The sequence below is a fragment of the Psammomys obesus genome, unplaced genomic scaffold, assembly GCF_907164565.1.
Source record: "Psammomys obesus unplaced genomic scaffold, mPsaObe1.curated_primary_1811, whole genome shotgun sequence".
NCBI lineage: Eukaryota > Metazoa > Chordata > Mammalia > Rodentia > Muridae > Psammomys > Psammomys obesus.
Window position 1 is genome coordinate 1237668 of NW_026596356.1, and position 27834 is coordinate 1265501.

The 27834-nt window shown below is 39.6% G+C and overlaps 2 protein-coding genes across 2 annotated transcripts; one reads left to right on the top strand and one right to left on the bottom strand.

The window, feature by feature from the left end:
- The first annotated feature begins 6343 nt into the window (after positions 1-6343).
- On the top strand, positions 6344-7291 carry LOC129669262 (olfactory receptor 10A4). The gene has a single exon (XM_055597426.1). It carries the CDS (start codon positions 6344-6346, stop codon positions 7289-7291), a length of 948 nt encoding a protein of 315 aa, XP_055453401.1.
- A 6213-nt stretch (positions 7292-13504) lies between these two features.
- Positions 13505-14452, bottom strand: LOC129669288 (olfactory receptor 2D2). The gene has a single exon (XM_055597451.1). It carries the CDS (start codon positions 14450-14452, stop codon positions 13505-13507), a length of 948 nt encoding a protein of 315 aa, XP_055453426.1.
- Positions 14453-27834: the final 13382 nt, after the last annotated feature.

A 27834-nucleotide genomic window follows, 5' to 3' on the forward strand; every position in this document is an offset into this window, starting at 1 on the left:
ATGAAGGATGATTCTGGAGATAGGTCAATTCCTGCAGCAGAACTTCCGTATCCTGAGGGGATGGAGAAGACACATGTGCAATGTAAAAGGAGTGGTTCTTGAGTGTTTCCCTCTTGTATCTTCTTCTGCCCACTAAAAATATCTGATCTCCAAACCAACCCAGAGATGATCACCACACATCACTTTGTCTCATAATCAGTTCTGGAGTCAGAAAGTCAAGACTAATTCTTACTAAAGGAATAATTGAGTGGAGCCAAAACAGAAGAGAAGAGACAAAGTGAAGCAAAGCTTCTATTTCATATGAAATCCTGGCATCAGCCTTATCCTACAAGGTACAAGGAAGCAGAAGCTTTGTGATTACCTTGGATCAAAACAAAGGAAATGGATTTTTGTGTTTGCTTCCTTTCTCGAAGAGAGAGAGAGGGAGGGGAGCATTCTTCCAGGCATCTCAGTCTCCCAGAAGTTCTTAGGATCCAAGGAAATTCTTCTAAGGGTACCAGAAAAATCTGAAAGTACAGTTTATACCAACTTTAGGAGTGTGGTGCATTTTCATATTATAAATATGTTTATCACCTTGATTTTTTAATTAAAGCTTCTCTTCTAGAAGTTGAGGAATGATTCACAGAGTCTATAAAATTGGCACAGAGAATGAATTAAGAGCTGGAGGATGAGGTAGAATGCTGTAAAATGCCATCTTCCAGACATAGCCTGGCTATTGCACTAATGATCTCATAGCAGATGATTACCTGGACAGAACCTGTACAAGATCAAGACCGCTAAAATTCCAGCATGGGTGGAAAATTCAGTCCCTACCCCTTAATGAGGATGTACTGGCAGCTGTTGTGGAGCACATGGGGAGAATTCTCCAGACCAGAGAAAGATTGGCCCAAGAGGATCAAAGGAAAAGTGTACATATTTTACTCTTTACAATCATCCCTTCAAGAATCTTCATCACCTCTGTCTTTGAGTTAAGGAGGAGGAGGGGAAGCTCTTAACCAGAACACACACACACAAATGAAAACTTTAAAAATGATCACTGAGACTTTGAATCTAGAATAGCTGGGTGAGGTGACTTCTCCAAGTTCAATGATACCAACCAACATGAGTTTTCTCTGCCTACCTCTTCAGACTCATCTTCCTACAGAAGGCATTTCCCAACAGCAACCTAACACATAACACATAAGAAGGATAATTTCATTATGTGATCAACTTTTTATGACATTTATTTCCACAATGGATTCAGAACCACATAAACCCTTCCATAGAGGAGTGAGTGATAGTACTGTTTCCTGAAGTCTCACTTAGATATAGTGTCCTTTGCGATGGATGTGACCAAGACAATACACAGACTCTAGACATCTTTTTTTAGTATTTTCCAAATTTGTTTATTTGCAGAATTTTCTTTCAGCTGTATGTTTGCTAGAACACAAGTCCTTTTTATATTATAAAACTGATAATTTATTTATTTTTTTCACATTTTTCTTTATTTTTTATTAATTACACTTTATTCACTTTGTATCCCCCATAATCCCCTCCCTTCTCCCCTCCTGATCCCACCCTCCCTCCTCCTTCTTCATGCATGCCCCTCCCTACGTCCACTGATAGGGGAGGTCCTCCTCTCCTTCTTAAATTCGTCTTCCTTGCCCATCCACACGTGTCTTCAGCTGACTCACAATGACATGCTACATTTTCTCATCATTCCCTCGTATTCATAGTTTATGTCTAGAGAACAGAAGAAGGCCAGTGTTGTTTTTGTTGCTGTATCATTTTCTCCTGGTTACATGTTATTCAGAGTTGTGATTTCATATTTTGTAGGATTTCTTTCTGTTTGCTTTCCCTTCTAAACTTCATATCCCATTAACTGGAGGTCATTAGTCCTGAATGTCTAGCACCTGTCATGTGATAAGCATCTGAAAAAATGACATTCAAAGTGAATCTTATGCATTTCTTCTTTGGTTATGAGGACCTGTGTTATTATTGGTCCTCTTGAAAATCCTAGAATGAAATTGGTGTTGAGGAAAAGGATGAGAGGTAGAGTGACAGAGAACAGTAGGGAAGCCATTACACTTTTCCCATTATCATTGTTTACAGGTATCATGTTTGATACCAAGAAACAATAATGAACAGGTCATATATGGTTAGTGCTTCCAGTAAGAAATTTATGATTGAATGCATCCATCCAAAGCATCCTGACAAAAGTTCAGACATCTATTTAAGCTTTGGACTAAGTTCTTACTACTCAGTAGCTTTTATCTGAAAGCACTTCACTTCTTAAAAAATTTTATTGCAAAAGTTGTTTATACACTGTATTCTGATCATATTCTTTCTCCTCAGCCAACTCCTACCAGAACCTCCACACCTCCCTACTCATTCCATGTTCCCTCTTTCTAAAAAAAAAAAAAAAAAAAAAAATCAAAACAGACAAAGAAAAAGAAAATCAGTAAGATGAAAAAATACCTAAATGAAACAAAAATTGCACAAAAAGTAATGTGTTTTGTGGTGGCCAACTACTCCTGGGCATGGGGCCTGGATTGTGGTTCATATACAGTGAGACCTCGCTGAGGAACTGGTTCTCCCTCTCCCAGTAGGCATGGGTTGCTTATAACTTCTTAGTCAGAGTGGAAAATGGATCTCACCTTACTTCATCAGCTTCCATTATTGTTCCGGAAGGCTTAGGATTTTGCGATTCTTGATTCCCTTCATCTTGCTGGAAGGTTAATAACCTCTCTGAGTGCTTATACCACTAATATTCTTCTCCTAGGTCAGACAATGAGTAATAGAGTCAAGTCCCCAGACCTGGAGACTTCTCTCCCATCAAGGTTAAAACCACCCAGAAAAGAATCAAAAGTGAGGAAATGTGAAGGACACTGGCACACCCTCTAATTTCTCTAGCCTATAAACCTGGAAGGGTAGGTAAACCACTGGGTTTTAACCTTTTCTCTGGCAGCTTCACAACTACTGGAAAGGTTGGAGCTGAAATAAAAACCTACATTCAATTTTAGGAATGTAGGCTCTTCATGGAGTTTTGTTTTGTTTTGTTTTTTTTAATTGGAAGAGTTTCCCAAAGCTCATATCCATTGAGAAGTAAATCTTTGGCATCACCTGAGGAAGAAGAAGCATTGAGGGAAATCATTTGGCTATGATAAACAGTAGGGAATGAAATAGTCTTGAGACGCAGGCATGAATCCTCTAGAGTGACAGACATCGGCCCAGTGCCGAGTATCTCTGGAGTGATAAACACTGCACAGCTCAGACACTGTTTACAAGGACTGGTCCAGTCAGTGCACAATGTTTACCTGGGGTGGCAGGCACAGCCCTAAAACAAGCCTCTTGGAGAACTTGACAGTGGCACAACCCAGAGTCCCCCCGCAAAGGGGATGGTGACAAATCCAGCCCAAAGTGTCTCTAGAGTGACTCAGAACAACCTAGGGCTTACTTGGAATAGCTGGCACAGTCAAAGCCACAATTTAGGGCTCTCCTGGAATCATTCATTCCCAGATAACCTGAGGCTGCTCCATAGTGACTGTCACAGAGGAAAGCTTTTCCAAAATTTACATTGACAGATGTCACTCACAAGAGGTGAGTAAAGGGTGAGGGATTGTGGCATAGACTTGCGACCTTTATTTTTGCTGTTGTCCTTTTTTTTTATTAAAAATAGACATCTTTCTCACATGATTTATACTAATTACCGTTTCCTCTCCCTCTACCCCACTCAATTTCTCCTCATCTTCCCTCCCATCAGGATCCACACATCTTTCTGTCTCGCATTAGAAAACAAGCAGGCTTCTAAGGAAAAATAGTATAATATAATAAGATAAAACAACAACTAACACATCAAAATAGGGCAAAACAAATGGAAGGAAAAAAGGACAAGAAAGGGCATGAGAAACAGATATAGACATAGAGAAAATGAGGTTGAAGATTTTGTTTGCTTTGTTTTCTTTTCTTTTGAGTCAAGATTTCTCTGTGTAAATCTGGATGTCCTGAAACTCCCTTTATGGACCAGGCTGGCCTTGAACTCAGGGAGATCTGCCTGCCTCTGTCACCCCAGTGCTGGGATCAAAGGTGTGTACCACCATGCCTGGCTGAGATTGAGGATTTTAAAATAAATATCAATCAGCATCAACATTAAGTATTCCCTTCTTCTTTCCCATCCTTTCACTGCCTCTTTTTTAATTTTATTTTTTTTATTTACTTTACATCCCAAGGATGTCCTCTCCCTTCTCTTCTCCCAGTTTTCCTCAATAACTCCTGCCCCCCAATATCAACCTTCCCCAGAACATCAAGTCACATCAGGACTGACCATATTGTCATCCCCCGAGGCCAGACAAGGCAGCCCTGCCAGGCCCCATGCACATATGTAGCCTATAAGCAGCTTGGTCTTCATAGGGGGCAACTGGTGAGTGGAGGGGGCAGGGGCTATCTCTAACATGCACTGACTCTTGAACCTGCACAGGACTTGAGTTATCTTCTTTTGCGGGAGGCATTTCTTTTTTAATTAATTGATTGATTTATAAATTACAGTTTATTCACTTTGTATCCCAGCTGAAGCTCCCTTCCTCATCCCCTCCCAATCCCACCCTCCCTCTTTTACCTCCTCCCATGTCCCTTCCCAAATCCACTGATAGGAGAGGTCTTCCTCCCTCCCTCTGATCCTAGCCTATCAGATCTCATCAGGATTGGCTGCTTTGTCTTCCTCTGTGGCCTGATATGACTGCACTCCTCCCCTGGGGGAGGTGATCAGAGAGCCAGCCACTGAGTTCATGTCAGAGGGAATCAAAGCAGATGCTGAGACTCAGCCAAACTTTGGCAGAGTGCAGGGAATATCTGAACAGTATTCCATTGTGTAAATGTACCACAATTTCTGTATCCATTCCTCCGTTGAGGGACATCTGGGTTGTTTTCAGATTCTGGCTATTAAAAAAGATCCAGCTATATCACTACTAGGTATTTATCTGAAATATGCTCAAGTATACCACAAAGACATTTGCTCAACAATGTTCCCAGAGGCATTTTTAACACTCTACACCCAAAGGCCTTGCTCACTGACAACTTTATTCTGCAGCATTGATCTTACTAAACACCCAGATAACACACATTCTGCTAGCAAAATCTGCTAGTAATATGTCTAATTATGGAGAAGGCAGTTTTTCTGAGAGCAGAGATTGTCACTCGTCATCAATTATGACTTTTGATGACTACCACATACAACATGATTGGTATTTATTGAAAAATTATCCTGTCTTAGAAATTTGAATAGTCGGGGCTAAAGAGAGTTTAAGCAATGGTTTATATAGATTTATTTCTTATCCTAGAAAGCAGAGATACCATCAGTTGTCATAATCATCATGGCAAACTTTTCCTGAGCGTATATAATGCATAAGACAACATGCTACACATTATAATTTCATTCCTTTGTTTAAGATTATCATCAAGATTTAAGGATCTCAATTTGGAAATTTTGTTATTAATGAAATCTTCTGTTTCTTTCTCTTAGCAAGTATTTCTTACTATTGACATCTGGATGTGTTATGTGGATTTTATTAACATGTAATGTATGACCAGCAAACACCTTGAGAGCCAAGCACAAGTTAACCAAGGAGAAGTGATATAAAGGCTTACACAACACATCAGGATTCTCCCATGAGTCTCATGTTATCTCAACTCTGTTCTCTTTGATTATATGCAGCTTCCTTGAGAGTTCTTCCTCCCTTAGATACACATATATCCACTTCTGTATTGTAAGTCCTAATGACTATAGAAATGAGGCTTTCTGCAATAATATTAAATCTTTCTCGATATTAAGAGTCTTGATATTAGATCCTTTTTAGAATTATTACTCAGGAATAATTTCCATTTAATTGCTATGTCTGTTTCTTACATTTTTTTTTCTTTTCTTCCATTTTGTTACATGAAATGTTCCAAGTCAAATTTCATCATCTTCCATTGAGCATCCAGAGCCTTCTCTTCAAAAACAGTTTGCCTGTCTTTCTTAGCACTCCTGGCTAAGAGTGCTAGGGTAGGAAAGTAAGTGGAGCTGGACCTTCAGCCACTCTCCACAGAACACAGAAAAGCATGGAGATTTACAAATACATATAACGCATCTCAGTTTAATTGGGGGAGAAAGCAGGATTTTTCAAAACAGCTGTGAACTCAACAGTCGAAATTATTTCATGCATTCTGGAAAGGACAGATGCATTACATTCAACAGTCATAAATATAAATAATGTATGGAGCCAAATGAAGTTCCTTATTTGGAGTACAATATAACCATATAAAATAACATGTAGAAGCCTTTCCAGCCTTCCTGAATCTTGAATGCCCATTGAAATCATGCAGAAGAATGACCTGGGGAAACTGGACAATTGTCAGGGAATTTGTTCTTCTGAGCTTCTCAAGCTTGACCTATGAGGTACAGGCTCTACTATTTCTCCTGTTTTTGATCATTTACCTGGTCACTCTCATGGGCAATGTCCTCATCATCCTGGTCACCACAGTTGACTCTGCCCTGCAAAGTCCTATGTACTTCTTCCTCAGAAACTTATCTTTCCTGGAAATAGGCTTCAACTTGGTCATTGTGCCCAAGATGCTGGGTACTTTGATACTCCAAGACAAAACCATCTCCTTCCTTGGCTGTGCCACTCAGATGTATTTCTTCTTCTTCTTTGGGGCTGCTGAATGCTGTCTCCTGGCCACAATGGCATATGACCGCTATGTGGCAATCTGTGATCCCTTGCGCTACCCAATAATTATGAGCCGCAGGTCCTGTGCCCAGCTGGCAGCTGCCTCTTGGTTCTCAGGGTTCCCAGTGGCCACTGTGCAAACCACATGGATTTTCAGTTTCCCTTTTTGTGGCCCCAACATGGTGAACCACTTCTTCTGTGACAGCCCCCCTGTCATAGCCCTGGTCTGTGCTGATACCTCACTGTTTGAACTGGAGGCTCTGACAGCCACTGTCCTATTCATCCTCTTTCCTTTCTTGTTGATCCTGGGTTCCTATGTCCGCATCCTCTCCACCATCTTCAGGATGCCTTCAGCTGAGGGAAAACGCAAAGCCTTCTCCACTTGCTCCTCCCATCTCCTGGTTGTCTCCCTCTTCTACAGCACTGCCATCCTCACATACTTCCGGCCTCGCTCAAATACCTCCCCTGAGAACAAGAAGATGTTGTCACTCTCCTACACAGTTGTCACTCCCATGTTGAACCCCATCATCTACAGCTTAAGAAATAATGAGGTGAAGGCTGCATTGAGGCGAATTGTTCGCAGAACTCTGGGCCCCCAGAAACTATGACCTCGACAGAAATTGGCAAGGGCACAGTGTAACGACAAAACAAAGAACATCGAATTCTCCAAGTGGCTACACTTTCAGAGGATGCTATGCACCCACTGACATTTTGGACTCTCTACTAGGATCCATCTGAGAATGAAAGAACACAGATGCTGAAGTACTGCAGGCCAACTCTGAGACTGAGGTACTAAGTCTTCCAGGATAGCCCCTGCTACTTCAAGTAGGATCCTCTGAAAGCCGGCAGTTTCCTATAGCCCACCATATTCTTTTATTTTAATCCTGAAATTCCTTATCCTTCATTTTAGAACCTGTTTTACTTCCACCAATATGCCCAAAGACACAATCTACATATTTCAATGGCATCTTTATCTGTTAGTTAAAAGAATTACACTAATAAAACAAATAAATGCTTTTCACTCATTCACTTATTTTCAATTACTTTTTCACTTTCACACAAAATTTGATTCTGAATACCACATCAGAACCAAACTAGCCCCTGAATACAAAATCTTGAACAAAACGAAGTTCTTCCCTAATGCAATTTATAGCCTAGTGAGAAAGAGAGGCAATGAAAAGATATTTTAAACCTCTAGGGTTTATGATGGTTGGCAATTAAAAAGCTTGGCCTCTGCTGCCAAAATTACAGCGTGTCTCAACTACAGAAAAAAAAAATCCACATTTAAAGCTCCTAAATATCATGCTCTGCACAGATAATCATTAATTATCTACTAGCAGAACAAACAATCTTTGATAGGAAGGGTTCACAGGCTCTCCAGATAAGGACAAGTAGAAAATTATGGCAAGCTGCTATAGATCACCTAAAGGTTATTTTGTATTCTCAATTTTTTGTGCTTTTATTGTGATTGGATGGAATCAGTTGTGCTTTCAAGACTATATATACTTGATCAACAGAGCAGCCTCTCTTCGGCATTCTTCCATGTGAACGCACACAACTCTGGACTTTCAGCAAGCAGCAGCCTACTATACTGGCACCATATATGTGTGCAAACACATTCCTGAAAAGTCAATGTCATAACAGGGTAAACAGCATTTACTTCAGCATTTCTTCTCCACTGATTTTATGATCTGCACTACCTTTTCCTGCCATGAGAAACTGGAACTGGTTATTTCCTGCACAAAATTTCCTTCAGCACCATGATAGAAAGGGCCTCTAATAACAAGCAGCAGAAAAACACACTGTTCATTACAGAATATATATTAACTTTTAACAATAGCATATATATAAGAACATGTTTTATAGAGTGTATAAATTTTAACAACAGATATATCAAAATTAGTGCTACTCACAGACAAAATATATACATATTGGTACTAAATGTTTATTTCTATATTGATTACAGAAGAAATCTCTATGTGGATTTAATAGTCCAATAAGGACTGGACAGTACTAGTGTGTAGGCCAACCCTGGTTTAATATGGTGCTTGGTGATCAGTTCTGGGCTTACTGCCAAGCCCAAAGATGATACAGTTCATTAACAGTGGGTTACTTTGAAGCAGAGAATCAAATTACCTTCTAACTTCAAGTCACAAAGGATAAAAGGGTAGGCCACAAATTTAGGACTTTGTGAAAGGCATCAAAATTCTGGAGCTGTGGCCCAAGAAAGGAAACTGCAACCAAGGCTGACCACAGAGTATGGCAAATATTTCTGTAAAGCCTTTAAATACATGGTCTCCATCTCTATCTCTGCATTTAGGATCTGGTCTAAGTCTTGTCAACAGAATAATTCTGTGATGATAATAGGATTGGGAACCATCTGAGAAATGGACTATATTATAAAATGCTATGGAGAAATAACTCCTGTCTATTTCATGGGGTAGAATGTAATGCCCCTCACACAAAAGCCCTTGTGTGTACCGCCCTAAAGAACCATGTGCTAAAGTTCTATCCAGCAGGCCTTGAACTTCAAAATTTTTGACCATTTAAAAATTGACTGCCAAGAGAGATGGCTCAACAGGCAAGAGTGTTTGCTGTTCTTGCAGAGGGCCCAGGCTCCATTCCCGGAACCCACAATGTAGCCTACCACTCTTGTAAGTCCATTTCCATGCATCTGACACTGTCTTCTGAGCTCCACATGCTGCTTCTGTACATATGCTGTACATATAAATTTACACAGGCACACAGATGTGCACAGGGTCTCATACACAAAATCTTGAACATTAGTGAATGAAACTTGAACATAAGAAAGAACATTGCCTTGTCAGATACTTAAAAAATATAAAATGAAAAGCAGCTAGTACAGCAAAGTTCATTCAATATAACCACTATTAAAACTTTAATATAGATAGAGAATTAGGTAGGCTAACTCTAGATCTTTACCTCTGTCTCCTCTCTTCCAAATTTATGCCCACAATCTCATTTCCAATTGGAAAGCAGACCCTTTCTGCAGCTTCCCCTTCACTCTGCTCCCATCTCCAGCATATGTCCCTAACTCATCCCAATATCCTAGCCCCTGGTCCCATCAGGACCATGGGACCCTGATGGCCACTCCAGCCAGGAAAGCAAAGCTAACTGCAGATCTTCCTACTTCTTTCCTCCAAATAGCATCCCCAAGTCTCATCCCTAGCTCTATAGCAGACCATCTTGTGCAAACTTACCTTCCCCCTTCTCCAGTGGATCACACAGATCTTTTCCTCCAAATTTCCTCACCCCTACTCATCACTTTAACCCAGCCTCCAACTCCAACAAGCATTCCCTGAGAACCTGCCACCCAAGCCAGCCAGAAAATCAGGTAGGCAAGTATCAGAATCTTCACTCTCTCTCCTCTTTTCCATATCCAATCCCACAGCCTCATCCCCAGCTCCTAAAGCATGCTGTGGCTTCTCCCCTCTCTTTTCTCCCACCCAGGTGACTAAGCAGATATTGGTGGAATGCCCTGCTTTCCTCCCTGCTGTGGACCCCTGCATGCCCTGTCCTAGTCCATCCTCATTCTAAGAGTCATCCCCCAATACCTAGAAAACACATTTAACCTGGAACCCAAAGTGATCACACCTAGATTAATCCTGAAATTTGCTGGAGAAGAACCAGCCCCACCATTTTGAGCCAAATATGAAGCAAGCTTTAACTGACCAAGATAGACTTTGGTCAGGACCACTGAGCTGGTAGTTCCAATGTTGTAGGGGCTTTTATGGCCAAAGCCCATAGGTCACTCTACTATCTCATGAGGCTTTGTTATTTTCCAAGAACTACAATTTCCAGCATCCCAGAGGGCTACCTGGTCCTTGGATAGGTGGACCTTATGACTACAACTGCCAGTATTCTATGAAATTACATGATCCTTGGGCAGGTGGAGCAAGGATTAATTTTGGGTATTATACCAGATACTAGTATATACCAGATAGTTCTAAGATACTAGTAGTATCTCATAAGAGTTTCCTACCAGGCAACACACAGTCACCACACCCTTCTAAAACCAGAGAGGTAACAGAAATTAAGGAACAAAACAAAGACAAGACCAGATATCAGCACCCAAAAACACAATTTTCCCAAATCCAGATGCCTAGATTATAGAATAAATAATATCCAGGACAATATTTCTCCACTAAAGCCCAGTAACCCTAACACAGTAGGTCCTGAGAATTGCAACACAGCTGGCACACAAGACAAATATATTAAAATACCCTTTATGGATATGATAGAGATCCTAAAAGAAGAAATAAGTAAATCTCCTTTAAAAAATTTACGAAAACACAAATAGTAGAAGAAAATGAATAAAACTGTTAAAGACCTAAAAGTAGAAGTAGAATCAGCAAAGAAAACCCCAAATGAGGGAAATGGGGGAATAAAAAATATAGGAACTCAAACAGAAACCTCAGAAGTAAGCCTCACCAACAGAATACAAAAAAATGAAAGAGAGAATCTCAGGCATTGAAGACTTGACAGAAAAAAAAATAGATACCTCTGCCTAAAAAAGGTTAAATCTTGGAGAAAGAAAGAAACAAAGAAAGAGAAAAGAAAGATTCAGGAAATCTAGCACACTATGAAAAGGCCAAATATAAGAACAACAGGAATAGAGAAAGGAAAAGAAACACAAGCCAAAGTCACAAAAAATATTTTCAGCAAAATCATAGAATAAAATTCCCCTAACCTAAATAGGCAGCTTCTTCATGTGGGTTCCTTTGCAAGTGGAGAAGGGTGGGAGGGGGCCAGCCTCTGACATGGACTCTGTTGCCTGCTTGTGTATCACTTTTCTGTAGCTGGGCTGCCTTGTCTGAACTCAGTGGAAAATGTGCTTAGTCCTGCTGTGACTTGAGGGGCCAGGGTGGGTTGGCACCTTCTTCTGAGAAGGAGAAAGAATAAATCAGGGTAGGGGGCTATGAGAGCAGAACTGGGAGGAGATCAGAGAGGGGACTGGGATATGCATATAACCTAGAACCTCTGCTCTGATGTAGCCCATGGTAGCTCAGTAACCAAGTGGGTACCCTAGTAAGGGGAACAGGGACTATTTCTGACATGAACTCAATGTCAGGCTCTTTGACCTCCCCAACTCTCAAGGGAAGAGCAGTCCTGCTAGGCCACAGAGGAGGACTTTGCAGCCAGTCCTGAAGATACCTGATAAAACAGGGTAAGATGAAAGGGGAGGAGGTTCTCCCCAATCAGTGGACTTGGAAAGGGGCAGGGAGGAGATGAGGGAGGGAGGGAGGATGTGGGAGAGAATGAGGGAGCAGGAAACAGCTGGGATACAGAGTTAATAAAATGTAATAAAATAAAATAAAGAAGTTGTCTATATATTTCTCAAATCTGAGAAAGAATAAACTAAATGCCAACTCAAAAAAACAAAGATAAGGAAAGACATTATGTACTCATCAAAGAAAAATTCCAACAGGACATTGTAATTCTTTTTTATTTTTATTTATTGATTAATTATTACAATTTATTCACTTTGTATCCCAGCCGTAGCCCCTCCCTCACCCCTCCCAATCTCACCCTTCCTTCCTTTTTTCCTTCCATGCCCCTCCCTCAGTCCACTGATAGGGGAGGTCCTCCTCACCTTCCACCTGACCCTAGCCTATCAGGTCTCATCAGGAATGGCTGCATTGTCTTCCTCTGTGGCCTGGTACAGCTGCACTTCCCCGGAGGGAGGTGATCGAAAAGCCAGCCACTGAGTTCATGTCAGAGGGAATCAAAGCAGATGCTGAGACTCAGCCAAACTTTGGCAGAGTGCAGGGGATTTTATGAAAGAAGGGGGAGATAGAAAGACCTGGAGCGGACAGTAGCTCCACAAGGAGACCAACAGAACCAAAAAATCTGGGCTCACAGGTCTTTGCAAAGACCAATACTCCAACCAAGGACCATGCATGGAGATAACCTAGAGCCCTTGCTCAGATGTAGTCCATGGCAGCTCAGTCTCCAAGTGGGTTCCCTAGTAAGCACATTGCACTTCTTAACAGCTCTGCACTAAACACAGGCATTCAAGTTAGTAAAGAAACACTACTACAGCTCAAATCACATACTGCCCCTCACACACTGATAGCGGGAAACTCCCACACCTCACTCTTGCCAATAGACAGGTCATCCAGACAAAAGCTAACCAGAAAAATACTGGAGATAACTGTTAGCTCTGCGTTCACCTTCATGGGGTATCCTGATCAGTAAGATCTTCATGTCTTTAAAAAGAGTGTGAACTGTCAAGACAGCCTCATTCATTCTGCTTCACTGTTACTGTCTTCATTACCCACCTCAGACGCATACAGCTACACACACAGGCACTCACCAGTAGCACCCAGATAAGTCAGGTATTATGTAATATTTTCAAATTTTTATTTTATAATGTAAATCATTTCAGAACTAACAAAAGAAAACCTAAACTAGGATCTGGGATAGACAACAACCTACGCCATAGTTTAAAAGATATGTTTGTCTTAGGATATTTTCTAATTCTTAACAAATACCTCTCTCTGTGTCATGATGTCTGGGTAATACATAGGGTTAAAGCTTGTCACATACCAACCACAGGGCATCACTGCCAGGAGGGCACATTCTTTATCAGAAAAAAGAAGAGACAGATGCTCCGAATTTCTCCACTGTCAAAGGATAAATTCAAGGAAGTGTATCTTCCCTCTTATCACTCCATATATCACTGTCTTTCTCCTTCCACAAAGGAAGTACGAAATAAAGGCTCCAGTGTGTGCCCACGGAGAGGGCTCAGTGGTGAGCATCTTCCCACAGCTTATGTTAGGAGATTGAGAGGACCTGTGTCAGTGGGTGCCTCTCGGCCTGCTGGAGAAGGTCTTTGAGATCACTCTCCACAGAGCTCCCTTTACATCTTTGTTTCTCAGGCTGTAGATGAGCGGGTTGAGCATTGGTGTCACCATTGCATAGAAAACAGACACCAGTTTCTCCTGTTCTTTGGAAGACTTCGGGGTCATGTAGGTGATAATTGCTGACCCATAAAAAAGGATGACAACCATGAGGTGGGAACCACAGGTAGAAAATGCCTTGAGCCTTCCTGCAGCTGATTTCATCTTCACCACAGTGACTATGATGTGGCCATAGGACACCAGAATTAGGGAGACAGGTACCAGTAGAATCACAACCCCCATGAGGAAGATGGCCATCTCAGAAGCATGAGTGTCTGTAGATGCCAGGATCAACAGGGCAGGAGCCTCACAAAAGAAATGAGCAACAGTGTTGCTTCCTCGATAGGGCAGGCTTAGTGTGAAAGTGGTGTCCACCACGGACACTGAAAGGCCACTTGTCCACGACGCTGCAGCCAGCTGGATACACACCCTCCACGTCATGATGCTAGGGTAATGCAGAGGGTTGCAGACAGCCACATACCGATCATAGGACATCACAGCCAAAAGGGCACATTGTGTACACCCAAAAATGAGGAAGAGCAGAAGCTGAGCTGCGCAGCATCTGAACGAAATGGTCTTTTTCCTTGAAAGGAGATGGCTGAGGGCCTGGGGAACGATGTTGGTAGAAAAGCAAAAGTCTGCCAGAGACAAGTTACACAGAAAAAAATACATGGGTGTGTGAAGCCGAGAGTCAGCCTGAACAAGGAACATGAGAAGCAGGTTTCCAAGCACAGTGACCAGATAGACACCCAGAAATAAAACGAATAGCAGCTTCTGGGTGTGTGGGTCATCAGAGAGTCCGAGGAGGAGAAATTCAGTCACCTGTGTCTGATTTGTCTGTCTCATAGTTCATCAGCTTTTTCAGCAAGAAGTCTATTAACACGGGTGTTTTGTGTGATATAAAATTATTTCATTCAGAGTTTGGAGAGCTTAGTGATAGCCCCAGTCACTGGGAACCGTTTCAAAACCTCCTTTACTGGTTCTTCAGAAGATTATCATGCTACAGGATATCATGCGTGTTATCAGTGGACTCCTCGTGGCTTATGCAGTTCTCATCATATTCCACCCATCTTATGATTGGTTGAATTTTTAAAAGATATTTTTGGACAAGTTGTCTCTTCCCTGAAAGGACAGTCACAAAAACTTCAGGTTTAATAAACAGCTGAAATGCCTTTTGGAACTCATTTCCTAAATAGAGAAAATGAGCTGTCTTGAAGAAGAGTAACAACTCAAAGGGTAACTGTGGTAGACAGTCTTTGGCAAGCCTGTCCACAGCACCAGCTGTAGCTCTGCCAGCATCCACTGTGAATGAAGTTCCAAGACAGTGGGTACATCATCACCACAATGGAACATCCATGTAAGCCAACAGCTCAGCCAGCTTTCTGCTGTGTTCAGACAGTACTACACCCTGCACTGAGCCGGTCATCATCTGTCACTTCCTCCCAAAGACTCCTCTGAAAATGATGTCATTTTTACTGTATCCTTTAGACATCATGAAGCAGTACATTACTCAGTCCACGGTCATGAATTAAGTAACTCAAAATACTTTGATCGTATACTTATACGATATCCTTAGAGAAATTAAGTACATTTTAATAATAATAATGCTTTTTTAAAATAATAATAAAGGACTGGAGAGATGGCTCAGAGGTTAAGAGCACTGTTCGCTCTTCCAGAGATCTTCTGAGTTCAATTCCCAGCAACCCCATGGTGACTCACATCGATAATGAGATCTGGTGCCCTCTTCTGGCATGCAGGTGCACATGCAGACAGAACATTGTATACATAATAAATAAATAAATCTTTTAAATTAATAATAGTGTTCTCTGAAAAGAAAGCAAATTTAAAGCATACAGTTAGGGTCCTAGGAAAGGGTTGAGCTATCAATTCTTTATGTATCTGACAAAGGAATCTCAAAATAGTGTTCAAAAATACATCAAAATAAATATATTAATTTGTATATGTACTTTGTACATAACAGAGTAAATGTATTACTAAAAAACTAGTTATATTAAAATACAGTTATGAGGATAATTTTAGAAAACATATGAAAACGACATATGAGCTTTCTTAGCATGATAATGAATACATTTGATTATATGAGCACATTACTTGTTATATAGAATGGTGGTTCTAAAATAACTTCATTTCAAAAAACTATGACTAAATACTTAGAAATATCTTCAGCAATTGGAATGTTAAATAAAAATATTTCTGACGTTTACCGCTAGAAATGGCGGATATTTAAATGTCCGTTTGAGTTGATTCATGTGTTTGGAAGATGTTAAATTCTCAGAGATAGGAATCAAATAGAGATAATAGCATTTCACATCCAGACTGAAGAACACATTTTAGTCCGGCTTGAAGACTGCTGTATGCCTTTCAGTTTAAAACATGAAAAAGACAAAAACACATCCCATGCAATCTACTAACAAGTTATTAGCATCTGGATGGAGCAGTGAGTCTAAGTGACACAACGTTTCAACTCATCACAGGCTTTAAGAACAAAGTTGCCATGCAGCCTGAAGAGAAAGGTTCCACTGCACTTGGTTTAACTAACTGGTGCTTTAGTGGCTTGCTCACCTGCGTGTAGACACTGAACCAAACATGGTGATACAAACCACACACCTCGATTAGTTACTTGTTATTGTGACAAAATGCCTAACAAATTCAACTTATGGAAGGAAGGGTCTGTTTTGGCTCGCAGTTTGAAGATTCATGGTGAAGAGGTTGTGGGGGCAGAAATGTGAGGTTATGGGTCATATTACGTCCATAGTCAGGAAGTGGAAAGAGATAAATTCTGGCACTTAGCTTGTTCTATTTATTTTGTTCTGGATCCCAGCCCACAAAATAGCACTGCTCACATTCAGGCTGGGCCTTCTCTCCTCAGTTAAACCTTTCTGGACACACCCTCACAGGTTCACACAAAGGGGTGTTTCTATGGTGATTTTTTAAACCAGGCAAGCTGACAATGAAGAGTAATTATTGCTAAGTACCTATGTGACAATGGTCCAACGTACAGCCATATCACATTTACACACAGTTATTTGCTCCTAGAAATTTTCCCAATATCTTTTCCCATTCTCCATTCCAAAACTCCCAATCTTACTAGACATATGCATGCAAATCTGCCCATTCACAAACACCTATTCTCAGCTACACAAAGATGCCTGCAGCATTATCTAATTCCCTCCACAGGAGGTCTTAACAAATCACCTCTTAAAAAACCTGTCTTTCTGTGTGCCTATCACTGATCAAGGACAGGGACCACATCAGAATCACCTTTATTCACAGCAAATATGATCAGCTGTGGTACATAATAAGAAGATACAGTGTTTGTTGACTGACTTGACCTGAGCCAAAAAAGTCAAAGACAGGGGTGCCTGTGAGTCTGAGACTAATGTAACAATGACTTGGCACATGGTTAGGGTTCCCACTAACTCTGGGCCGGCATTACAAGGTAATACTCCAAACCTCCATTATTGTCTTAAACAAACATTCATACATACAAATGTGAAGGTGAAAATGTTTCCCCAGGTGACTGCGAATTTGTTCCCAGAGTCAGGAATTTTCTGTTAAAACATCATTTTCACTGCCAAGTTTTCTAACATTTTATTCAGCTTTTTCTGTAGAGTTTTTGGGAAAATGTCTATTTGTTTAAATATAAACACCGCTCGAGTGAGCACACACACAAACACAAACAAACCTGTCTCTGTGGAAAGTCTGCTATGTCTCCATAAGATGAGAACCAAAAATTTCCTTCACTGGAAACTTAACATTGCAATCATTATTTGATAGGATAGAGAGGTACTATAGAAAAAAACAAACTTGGCTACATCTATGCCAGAAGAATCAAATCTAAGTAATAACACTTCACTCTCATTCTGATCCATTTCCTTAGTTAACCTCAGGCCTTCTCTTCTTTACCAGTCAGCCCTGGAGTGGCATTGGCTAAAGTACTAGCCAAGCTCAGGGCAGGCATCTTGCCATAAGGCAAAGAGCTCAATCAAAGCCTGGAAATTAAGACCAAGATTGGACAGGAAGGAGGATCCTCACTTTCCCTCACACCCTCCTGCTGTATGTAAAGTTTTATCGTTGTTTTCAGAATGTACTGTAATACAGGAGCTCCTTTTAAATGAGGTGAATGAAGTAGGGAGTGGAGGTGTTAGAAGCTGTCTCTGGAGCTGTTAAGAGTACCCGGGAGAATTCAGAATCATTAGTGTGAATGGATCCTGGGCTGTGCTACTTCTTAAAAGTCTCCCAAATGGCTGTAAAGAGAATGGAAAAATAACATAGTCACAACTCCCATCTTGCTAACAGGACTTATCACTGGTCTGAAATGGCTTCTTTGGAGAAATAGTGCATAGTTCTAATTAAATATTTGGTTTCTAGAAGAAAAGAATACTAGATTGAAGATTAGCTCTACCATATACTTTATTAGTTTGATAATGTTTATCTGCACAATATAAAGATAGTGTCTTAGATAACATTAGATGAACATGATTAGCATAATGTCTGAGTGTGATAAAATCATAATAAATGCCTCCATTATAATCAGGGCTAAAAGATTAAGTGTCTGAATTTTAGCAGATACCTGTGTTTGCATTTGCAGAACCCTCAGTTGTTCAAATGAGGGACTGAAAATCCAACACAAATCAATCCCCCCCCAAAAAAAATTAAGCATAACATTTGATGCTACAGTTTGTAGGAGGAAAAAGAAGGACAAACTGTTGTCTGAGATACATTCCTTCCATGTCTAGTTCCCTCAGGGTTTTTATCATAAAGGGATAGTGGGGTTTTTTCAAAAGCTTTTTTTGCAGCTATGGAGATGATCGTGTGATTTCTATTCTTGAATCCATTTGTTTGATGTGAGATACATATTGATTTACATATGTTTAGCCATACCTACATGTTTGGGATGAAGCCAAGATGATCATAAAGAATGATCTCTTTGATGTGTTCTTGAATTTGGCTTGTAAGTGTTTATTTGGGAAGTTTTGCATCTGTGGTCACTAAGGAGATATGTGTGTGAGTGTGTGTATACATATACATATTTGTCTGAGTCATTTTCCAGTTGTGGTATTAAGATAAAACTGGCATTGTACAGAAAGTTTAGCAGCATCTCCCTCTCCCCCAGTTTCTACTTTACATTAATTTGGAAAGTATTAGTGTTAATTCTTTAAGGTTAGAATTCAGCAGTAAATTCACCTGTGTCTATACTATTTTTAGCTTGAATTGGTTTTTTATTGCTACTTCCATCTCACTGCTCATTATAAGCTATTTAAATTATCATATCTTGGTTTAATTTTGTAAGTTACAGGCATCAAAAAATTCATCCATTTTTTTTGAGATATTGTAACTTAATGGGATACACAGTCTTAGTTATGTCCTAGTGATTTTCTGGATTCCATTTGTATTTGTTATGCTTTCTCAGTTTTCAACTTTATTAATTTGGTTCTTCTCTTGATGTCTAGTGGTTAGTTAAGCTAAAAGTTGTCAATGTTCTGTATCTTTCCTGAGGATAAACTGTTTGTTGGTTATTTGTATTGTTTGTGTAATTTTCTTTTTTAAAAAATTCAGCCATGATCTTAATTATTTCTGTGTACTAATTTTGTTTGGCTTGTATTGTTCTCCAAAGTCCCTAGAGTGTATAAGTAAGTCACTTATTTCAGATATCTCTAATTATTTGACTGTAGTTGCTATTATTTATGAATTCCCCTCTTAAGATTACTGTCACTTTATCTCATAGATGGTGATGGTGATATGTTAGGTTCATCTTCATGCAATCCTGGGAATTCTTTGAAGTCCTTCATTCCTTCAATAATGCACTTGTCATTTAATCTCTGAGCAACTGTGTGTTCTGTAGTGTCTCTTGCTGTTAGTTTTTAGAATAGAATGATTATTTAAATTTCCCTACATTTATTAAAACTTGCTTTGTGTCATTTAGGAGAAAGTCCCATGGAGTGCAGGGAAGAACACTTATCCTACATTTTGATGGTGTGCCTTGTACCTGTTGGGTGCATTTACACTGTGATGTCATTTAACTCTGCTTCTTTTTTAACTCAGAATGACATCCTCATTGATGATAATGGAGTATTGAAATTACCCACTATTATTGTGCTATGGATTAATATGTCTTTGCAATTAGTAGTGTTTGTCATATGAAAGTATGTGCCCGTGTTATGTGTATATATAGTTAATATTATCATGTTCGGTTGATGGTTTCTGCCCTTAGTTGCTATGAAAGGTCTTTATTTAATCTTCCAATTTTAACTGAAGTTTATTTTGATAGGTAGGATGACAGCAACCATTGCTTGTCTCTAGTTCATTTTACTTGGATGACCTCTTACCATCTTCTACCCTAAGACTGTATCTGAAATTGTAGATTTCTGTTTTTAATCTGCTACTTTGTGATTTATTTATTTATTTATTTATTTTAATGACTGGGTCCCATCGGGTATCCCTGTCTGACCTGGAACTTAATATGTGGATGAAGAAGGCCTCAAACTCACAGAGATCACCTTGCCTCTCCCTCTGGAATACTGGGACTAAAGGCATGCAATACAATGCCAGTCTAAACTGTGTCATTTGATCAAACAATTGAGATCATTGGTATTTGGAATGGTTATTAAAGCATGTCATCAATTCTTATTATTTTGTTAACTTTGGTATTCGGAATTTTTCTATTCTTTATTTGTTTAATTAGTGTAGACTCATGTTTTTGTTTATCTTTCTCTTTAGTCTGAAATTTTTTTTCAAATATATTCCATAGAGCTGGCTTAGGGGTGATGAATTCCTTCCTCCTGGTTTTAATCATAGAAAGGTTTTTACTGTCCTTTAATTATTGTAGCTTTTAATACAGTTTATTACTTAATTATAATATGATTAGGGCTGTTTTTTTTTTTTTCTTGTATGGACTGTTTGGTGCTGTAAATGCCTCCTGTATTTGGAAGGCCATATCTTTCCCTACATTTGGAAAGTTCTCTGCTATAATTTGATTGAAAATGTTTTCTTCGTCTTTAGGTTGAACAACTTCTTATTCTTATCCTTCTATATTAATGATTATAGAGTTAATATTTTCACCATCTCATTTGTTTAAATGTGCTGTTCAACATGGGCTGGCTCTCTGATCACTTCCCCGACGGGGTCACAGCCTTACCAGGCCACAGAGGAAGACAATGTAGTCAGTCCTGATGAGCCCTGATAGACTAGGGTCAGATGGAAGGGGAGGAGAACCGCCCCTATCAGTGGACTGGGGGAGGGGCATAGGAGAACAAGAGGGAGGGAGGGTGGGGTTAGGACGGGATGGAGGAGGGGGCTACAGCTGGGATACAAAATGAATAAACTGTAATTAATAAAAATAAAACAAAAATTTTTAAATGTTCAGTGAAAAAAATGTGCTGTTCATGCATGTTTATTTAGTTTTTTTCATGTTTTGAATTTTCTAATTCTACCTCGTCTTTAAACTCTCATAATTCTGTCTTCCCAATAATCTCTTCTGTTGTTGAAGATTTTCTCAGAGCTCTTTATTAGACTTTTGTAACCTACATATAAAATACATTTTCCTCCTGCTGTGTGAATACTGCCCAAGGAATGTCACAGGCAAGATGTATCTTCTTCTAATTTATGACATTCAAAGACATTTTTTCAAACAGCCTTCATTTGGCTGAGACTTTCTGCCGCTGAGCACATCTGGTGAAAATGGTGAGAACTACTTTGTACATTCATCGTTATTCCTCTGTTCCTGCTTCAAGCATTGAGACACCTTAGAATAAAAGCTTGAGAGAGGTCCAGTAATGGGCTCTTGAGTCATATTCCCTAGAGTCCCTGGTTCTATTGAGTCTAAGTTCACATTTTTTTCAAGGAAGTTGGGTGTCCTCTGTTATTCCTTTGAACATTCATGTGGTTGTTTGACTGATAAGTGCCCTCAATAGCACACACATTTGAATACTCTGTGCCCAGCTGATACTGATGATGTTGTTTGGAGATGTTATGGAGCCTGTAGGAGGTGGAGCCCCAGAAAAGGACAAAGGGGGAGTTTTGAGATTTTATAACGTTGTTTCACATCCAGTCCACTTTCTGTATGTGGCTGAAGTTGTGATCTCTCAGCTTTGTGCTTGGATTGCACATGTCCATGTATTCCTCACCACAGAGTCTCTCACCCTGAACCCATAAACCCAAATAAACTCTTTATTGCATAAGTCACTTTTGTCAATGTTTTTTTATCACAGCAATAAAAATAACTAACACAATTTATGTAATCATTTCTTCAACTCTTTTCTGAGATATTATCTAATTCACTCTCATTAAAGCCCATTGCTTTTTAATTAACACTTTTTTCCAGTGTCATGTTGCACTGATATTTATCTTTCTTGTATGTTTGTGTTGAGACTTGCTTGTGAGGAATTAGGTCACTGGCTAGAGTTTCCTAATCACCATTGTTCTTTTAATGGGAGTGTTTGTGATGTTCAAGAGGAAGAGGGCTATAATAGTGTTGAGGCTTCAGGTTCCTCTCCTAGGCTGGTACTGGTTTCATACTCAGTCCTCAGTCGTCCCCAGAACATAAAGTGCATCTTTGTCATTCCAGATTCTATTCTCTTAGCATTCCTTCCCAGGCTTCAGGATGCCCAGATAATACAAAAATGTTCATCAGCTTCACGTTTGACATATAAATACAATGGGGTAATCCTCAATCATAAAAAGCAAAATAGAAAGACCATAAAATATCCTCCTAGTATAAAGAAAACAAGACTGAAATATAAATTTAACAGTAAAATATCAGTTCAGTTTGTTCATTTTACTAAGTAGACCTACTCTCAAATTGATGGTGGAAGATAGGGGTCCACAATTGGAATATTAAAAGTAATTAGGTTGAAACTCTCTAACACACGTTAAACCAAGGCGCTATTTGCAGTTGATGGCTTCTGGGAGGACAGTTGGTTTTACTTTTGTTGTTGTCATTGTTTATTTATGAGTATGATCCCTGGTAAGTCTAATAGGCTCCAGGGATGACCACACATTACAAGAGTATATAGAAAGAACAAATGAGACTCAATGCTGATTTTTTTAAAGGACACAATGGTGAGTGGGTGGGGAAGAAGAGTGGGCCTGGGAGAAGTTGGAGGATGGGGACTTTCCTCTTAGCACTGCTTGCATTGTGTCCCATAAGTTTGGCTATAGTGTGTATTCATTTTCATTGAATTCTAGAAAGTATTTAATTACTTTCTTTATTTTTTTTTCTCTTGGCTCAGTGGCCATCGAGTAAAAAGCTGTTAAGTTTCCACGAATTTGAAGGCTTTCTTTTGTTGTTAATATCTATATTTAATCCATGCTGATCTGATAAGATACAGGGAGTTATTTCAATTTTCTTATATCTGTTGAGATTTGTTTTGTGACCAAGTATATGGTTAGTTTTGAAGAAAGTTCCTTGTGGTGCTGAGAAGGTATATTCTTCTGTGTTTGGGTGAAATGTTCTGTTTTAGATGCATTTGATTCATAATATCTGTTAGTTTTATTATTTCTCTGTTGAGTTTCTGTCTGGATGAACTATCCACTGGTGAAGGTGGGGTGTTGAAGTCTCCCACTTAAATTTAATTTGTGAAATTTAATGTGTGATTTAAGCTTTAGTAATGTTTTCTTTATGAATATGTGTGCCCTTGCATTTGGGGCTAGATATTCAGAATTAATACACCATCTTGGTGGATTTTTCCTTTGATGAGAATGAAGTGTTCTTCCTTATCTCTTTTGATTAATTTTGGTTGAAAGTCTATTTTATTGGATATTAGAATGGCTACTCTAGCTTGTTTCTTGGGTCCATTTGCTTGGAAAATCTTTGTATAGGCCTTTACTCTGAGGTAATGTCTATCTTTGATGTGAAGGTGTGTTTCTTATGCACAGCAGAATATTGGATCCTGTTTTTATATCCATTCTGTTTGCCTGTGTCTTTTATATTGAAGAATTGAGTCCATTGATGTTGAGAGATATTAATGACCAATGATTTTTAATTCCTGTTATTTTGATGGTGGTGGTGGTGATGGTGGTGTGTGTGTGTGTGTTTCTTCACAAGTGCACACATGTGCATGTGTCCACACTTCCCTTCTTTTGGTGTTGCTGGTGTAAAATTATCTATTCCTTTGTTTTTATGGTTTTGTCATGGAATATATTGTTTTCTCCATCTATGTTGTTTGAAAGTTTTACTGGTATAATAGTCTAGGTTAGCTTCTGTGGTTTCTTGGAGACTGCAAGACATCTTCCCAGGTCCTTCTGACTTTTAGAGTCTCTGTTGAGGTGTAGGTCAGTTATAATTCTGATAGGTCCGTCGTTATATGTTACTTGACCATTTCCCTTGCAGATTTTAGTATTCTTTCTTTGTTCTATAAATTTTGTGTTTTGATTATTACATGAGGGGAGAATTTTTCTTTTGTGGTTCAATCTATTTGGTGTTCTGTAAGCTTCTTGTACACTTATAGGCATCTCTTTCTTTGGGTTAGGGAATTTTTCTTCTGTGATTTTGTTGAAAATATTTTCTGGGCCTTTTCCTTGGGAATGTTCTCCTTCTTCTGTTCCTATTATTCTCAGGTTCTGTCTTTTCATAGTGTTCCAGATTTCCTTGACATTTGTGTCAGGAATGTTTTAGATACAATATTTTGTTGACCAATGGATTATTTCTTCTGTTGTATCATCTACCCCTGAGATTCTTTTTTCCATCTCCTATATTATTTTAATGATGCTTGTGTCTGTAGTTCCTATTCATTTACCTAGATTTCCCATGTCTAGAATTCTTCTAGTTTGTGTTGGAGTGTTATGTTGGACCTTGTAACCTTTATCACAAAATTTATAACCTCAGCCTGAGCATGAGAAAAACTATCAGAAAAATTACAATAAAAGGAGAACTTTAAAAAATATCAGAAAAATTACAATAAAAGGAGAACTTTAAAAAATATCAGAAAAATTACAATAAAAGGAGAACTTTAAAACACGTGGCCAGACATCCTGGACACTATCATCAAGCTCATCAAAAATGTGGAAATGCAGAACATATCACAGTCAGAAGAACCTACACAGGTCCTGTAATTAAATGGGATATAGTGACCTGGGAGAGATCCTGGATTAGGAAAACGTAAATAGCAGAAGCAAGTAAACTAAGTAAAGAAATCTGATCAAGTATGTCTGAATTTAGGATAATAATATGACCAAGGAAATTAGTTGTAGCAAATTACTTAACAATGTAAAATGACATAAAAGGAAACACGGATTAGAGGCTATATGAAAACTCTCTGTACCATCCTCTCAAATTTTTGGAAATCTGAAAGTTCTCTTCAAAATAGTCTTTCTTTCTCCCCCTTCTTTCATAAGATTCCCTGCACTCTGCCCAAAGTCTGGCTATGAGTCTCAGCATCTGCTTTGATATGCTGCTGGGTAGAGTCTTTCAAAGGCCCTCTATGGTAGGCTCCTGTCCTGTTCCCTGTTTTCTGCCTCTTCTGATGCCTGTCCTGTTTGCTTTTCTGAGTGAGGATTATTCATCTTACCCAGGGTCTTCATTCTTGCTTAGCTTCTTTAGGTGTACATATTATAGTATTTTAATCCTATATTATATTTCTAATATCCACTTATAAGTGAGTACATACTATGTGTGTCTTTCTGCTTCTGGGATACCTCACTCAAGATGATCTTTTCTAGTTCCACCATTTGCCTGCAATTTTCACGATTTCTTTGTTTTTAATTGCTGAGTGGTATTCCACTGTGAAAATGTATCACAATTTCTGTATCCATTCCTCCCTTGAGGGACATCTGGGTTGTTTCCAGCTTCTGGATATTATGAATATAGCTGCTACAAACATGGTTGAACAAATGTTCTTCTTGTATACTTGAGCATATTTTGGAGATATGAGGTAACAGGAGAGCAACAGACACAAGAGCAACAGAACCAAAAAATCTGGACCTAGGGCTCTTTTCTGATATTGATACTCCAACCAAGGACCATGCATGGAGATAACCTAGAACCCCTGCACAGATGTAGCCCATGGCAGCTCAGTGTCCAAGTGGGTTTCCTAGTAAGAGGATAGGGACTGTCTCTGATATGAACTCAGGGGCTGGCTCTTTGATCACTTCCCCCTGAAGGGATAGCAGACCACAGAGGAAGAAAATGCAGCCAATCCTAATGAGACCTGATAGGCTAGGGTCAGAGGAAAGAGGAGGAGGAGGACCTCCCCTATCAGTGGACTTGGGGAGGGACATTTGAGGAGATGAGGAAGGAAGAGTGGGATTGGGATGGGAGGAGAGAGGAGGCTACAGCTGGGATACAATGGGAATAAACTGTAATTAATTTAAAAATAAATTAATAAAAATAGATGGTGACTTGAATGAAAAATGGAAGGAAGGTAGTATTAAGACCCTAGGGAAGATGCTCAATCTTCAGTCAGAAGGGCAAATACAAGAGACATTGGAAGCAGAAGAAGACAGGGAACAGGATAGGAGCCTACCACAGAGGGCCTCTGAAAGACTCTACTTATCAAGGTATCAAAGCAGAGGCTGAGACTCATAGCCAAACTCTGGACAGAGAGCATGGAATTTTATGAAAGAAGGGGGAGATAAAAAGACATGGAGGGTACAGGCGCTCCAAAAGGAGACCAAAAGAGCCAAATACACTGGGTCCTGGGGGCCCTGTAGAGACTGATACTCCAACCAAGAACCATGCATGGAGAGGACCTAAAACCCTGCTCAGATGTAGCCCATAGACTCAGTCTCCAAGTGGGTTTCCTAGTGAGAGGAACAGGGGCTGTCTCTGGCATGAACTCAGTAGCAGGCTCTCTGATCACCTCCCCCTGTGGGAAAGTGCAGCTTTGCCAGGGCACAGAGGAAGACAATGCAGCCAGTTCTGATGAGACCTGATAGGCTAGGGTCAGATAGAAGGGGAGTAGGTCCTCCCCTATCAGTGGACTAGGGGAGGGGCATAGGTGGAGAGAGGGAGGGAAGATGGGATTGGGAGGAGACTAAGGAGAAAGCCACCGCAGGGATACAAAGTGAATAAATTGTATAAATAATAAATAAATAAGTTTTAAAAGAAAAAAATAGTCTTTCTTTAAAATTGTCAGAGTATGCTCATTTTACACAGTACTGTGTTACATAAAGGCATTTTCACATGTATACATTGTAACTTGAGCATATCCCTAATAAAAAATGAAAGATTAATTGAAAACTGCCTGACCTTTTTTTTTGTTTGTTTCCCATGTTATTGTCATACAGATGTATGTAGTTGACTGAGTCCTTGTCATTTGCTGTACCCTTCTAGAGCAGAGCTAAAGAGAGTGAATTTGGGATACATTTAGCCTGTGGATAGGCCTCCAGGAACCAGGCTCACTTCCTCTACGGTTCACACAGGCTCACATGCAGAAGAAATCAGGTGATCAGAAGCTAAAACAGACAAATCTGTCATACACAACCTAGGAAGACAAATATACACACTGAGGCCTTAACTACCTACGAATTCCAGATTAACCAGTACAACGCACAATCCATTCAGTACAGCACTCAGAGGCCATGTAGCCACGACAGCAAGTGAAGAGATGCAATAGTTAGCATAGAGAGTGCATGCCTTGGATGATGTTCAAGAACAGAACAAAATAAAATAACTATTTCAGGAGAGTCTAATGAGTTATCTGTGCTTACTTATAAGAACGAGTGAAGAGTCACTTTGGGGGACTGTGAGTGGATCCCAATGACATCACTGATGTCAGACCCAGCATGGATTATCTCCAAATAGCTTCATAGATGGGAGTCATCCCCACCCTTCCGTTTGCCTTTCACATTCTCTGTACTCTTATTACCTCACAAGAGCGTGAAACCACATGCAACTTAGCAAAATTACACACAGCTGAGAGGGCAGTAGAGGCAAGAGCGACTGGAGGCTCTAATCTAAATAATGACCCTCTCTAGCTACTTCTAAAGGGAATGGCAGCAGCAGGCCTGATCTTGATTGCTTGCAAGCAGTCACAGCTGCCCTGCTGACGCTTGCAATGGCTGTTATGCTGGGAATATGTACAAATGCACAGTAAAGCACAACTTTCCTGGTTTGGTTGACTTGAATTTCCAGTGTCTAGCATGGTGCCTGCCACAAATTAGGGTCTCAATAAAAAGGTGAATAAGTAGAAGATCTGAGGAAAACTGTTGGCTTAACTCATTTTCTCTGGTTTTTTTTTTTTTTTTTTTTTTTTTTTTTTTTTTTTTTT

Excerpts from the sequence above, each read along its gene's own strand:
- LOC129669288 (XM_055597451.1), bottom strand. The coding sequence starts at position 14,452 with ATGAGACAGACAAATCAGACACAGGTGACTGAATTTCTCCTCCTCGGA.
- LOC129669262 (XM_055597426.1), top strand. The coding sequence starts at position 6,344 with ATGACCTGGGGAAACTGGACAATTGTCAGGGAATTTGTTCTTCTGAGC.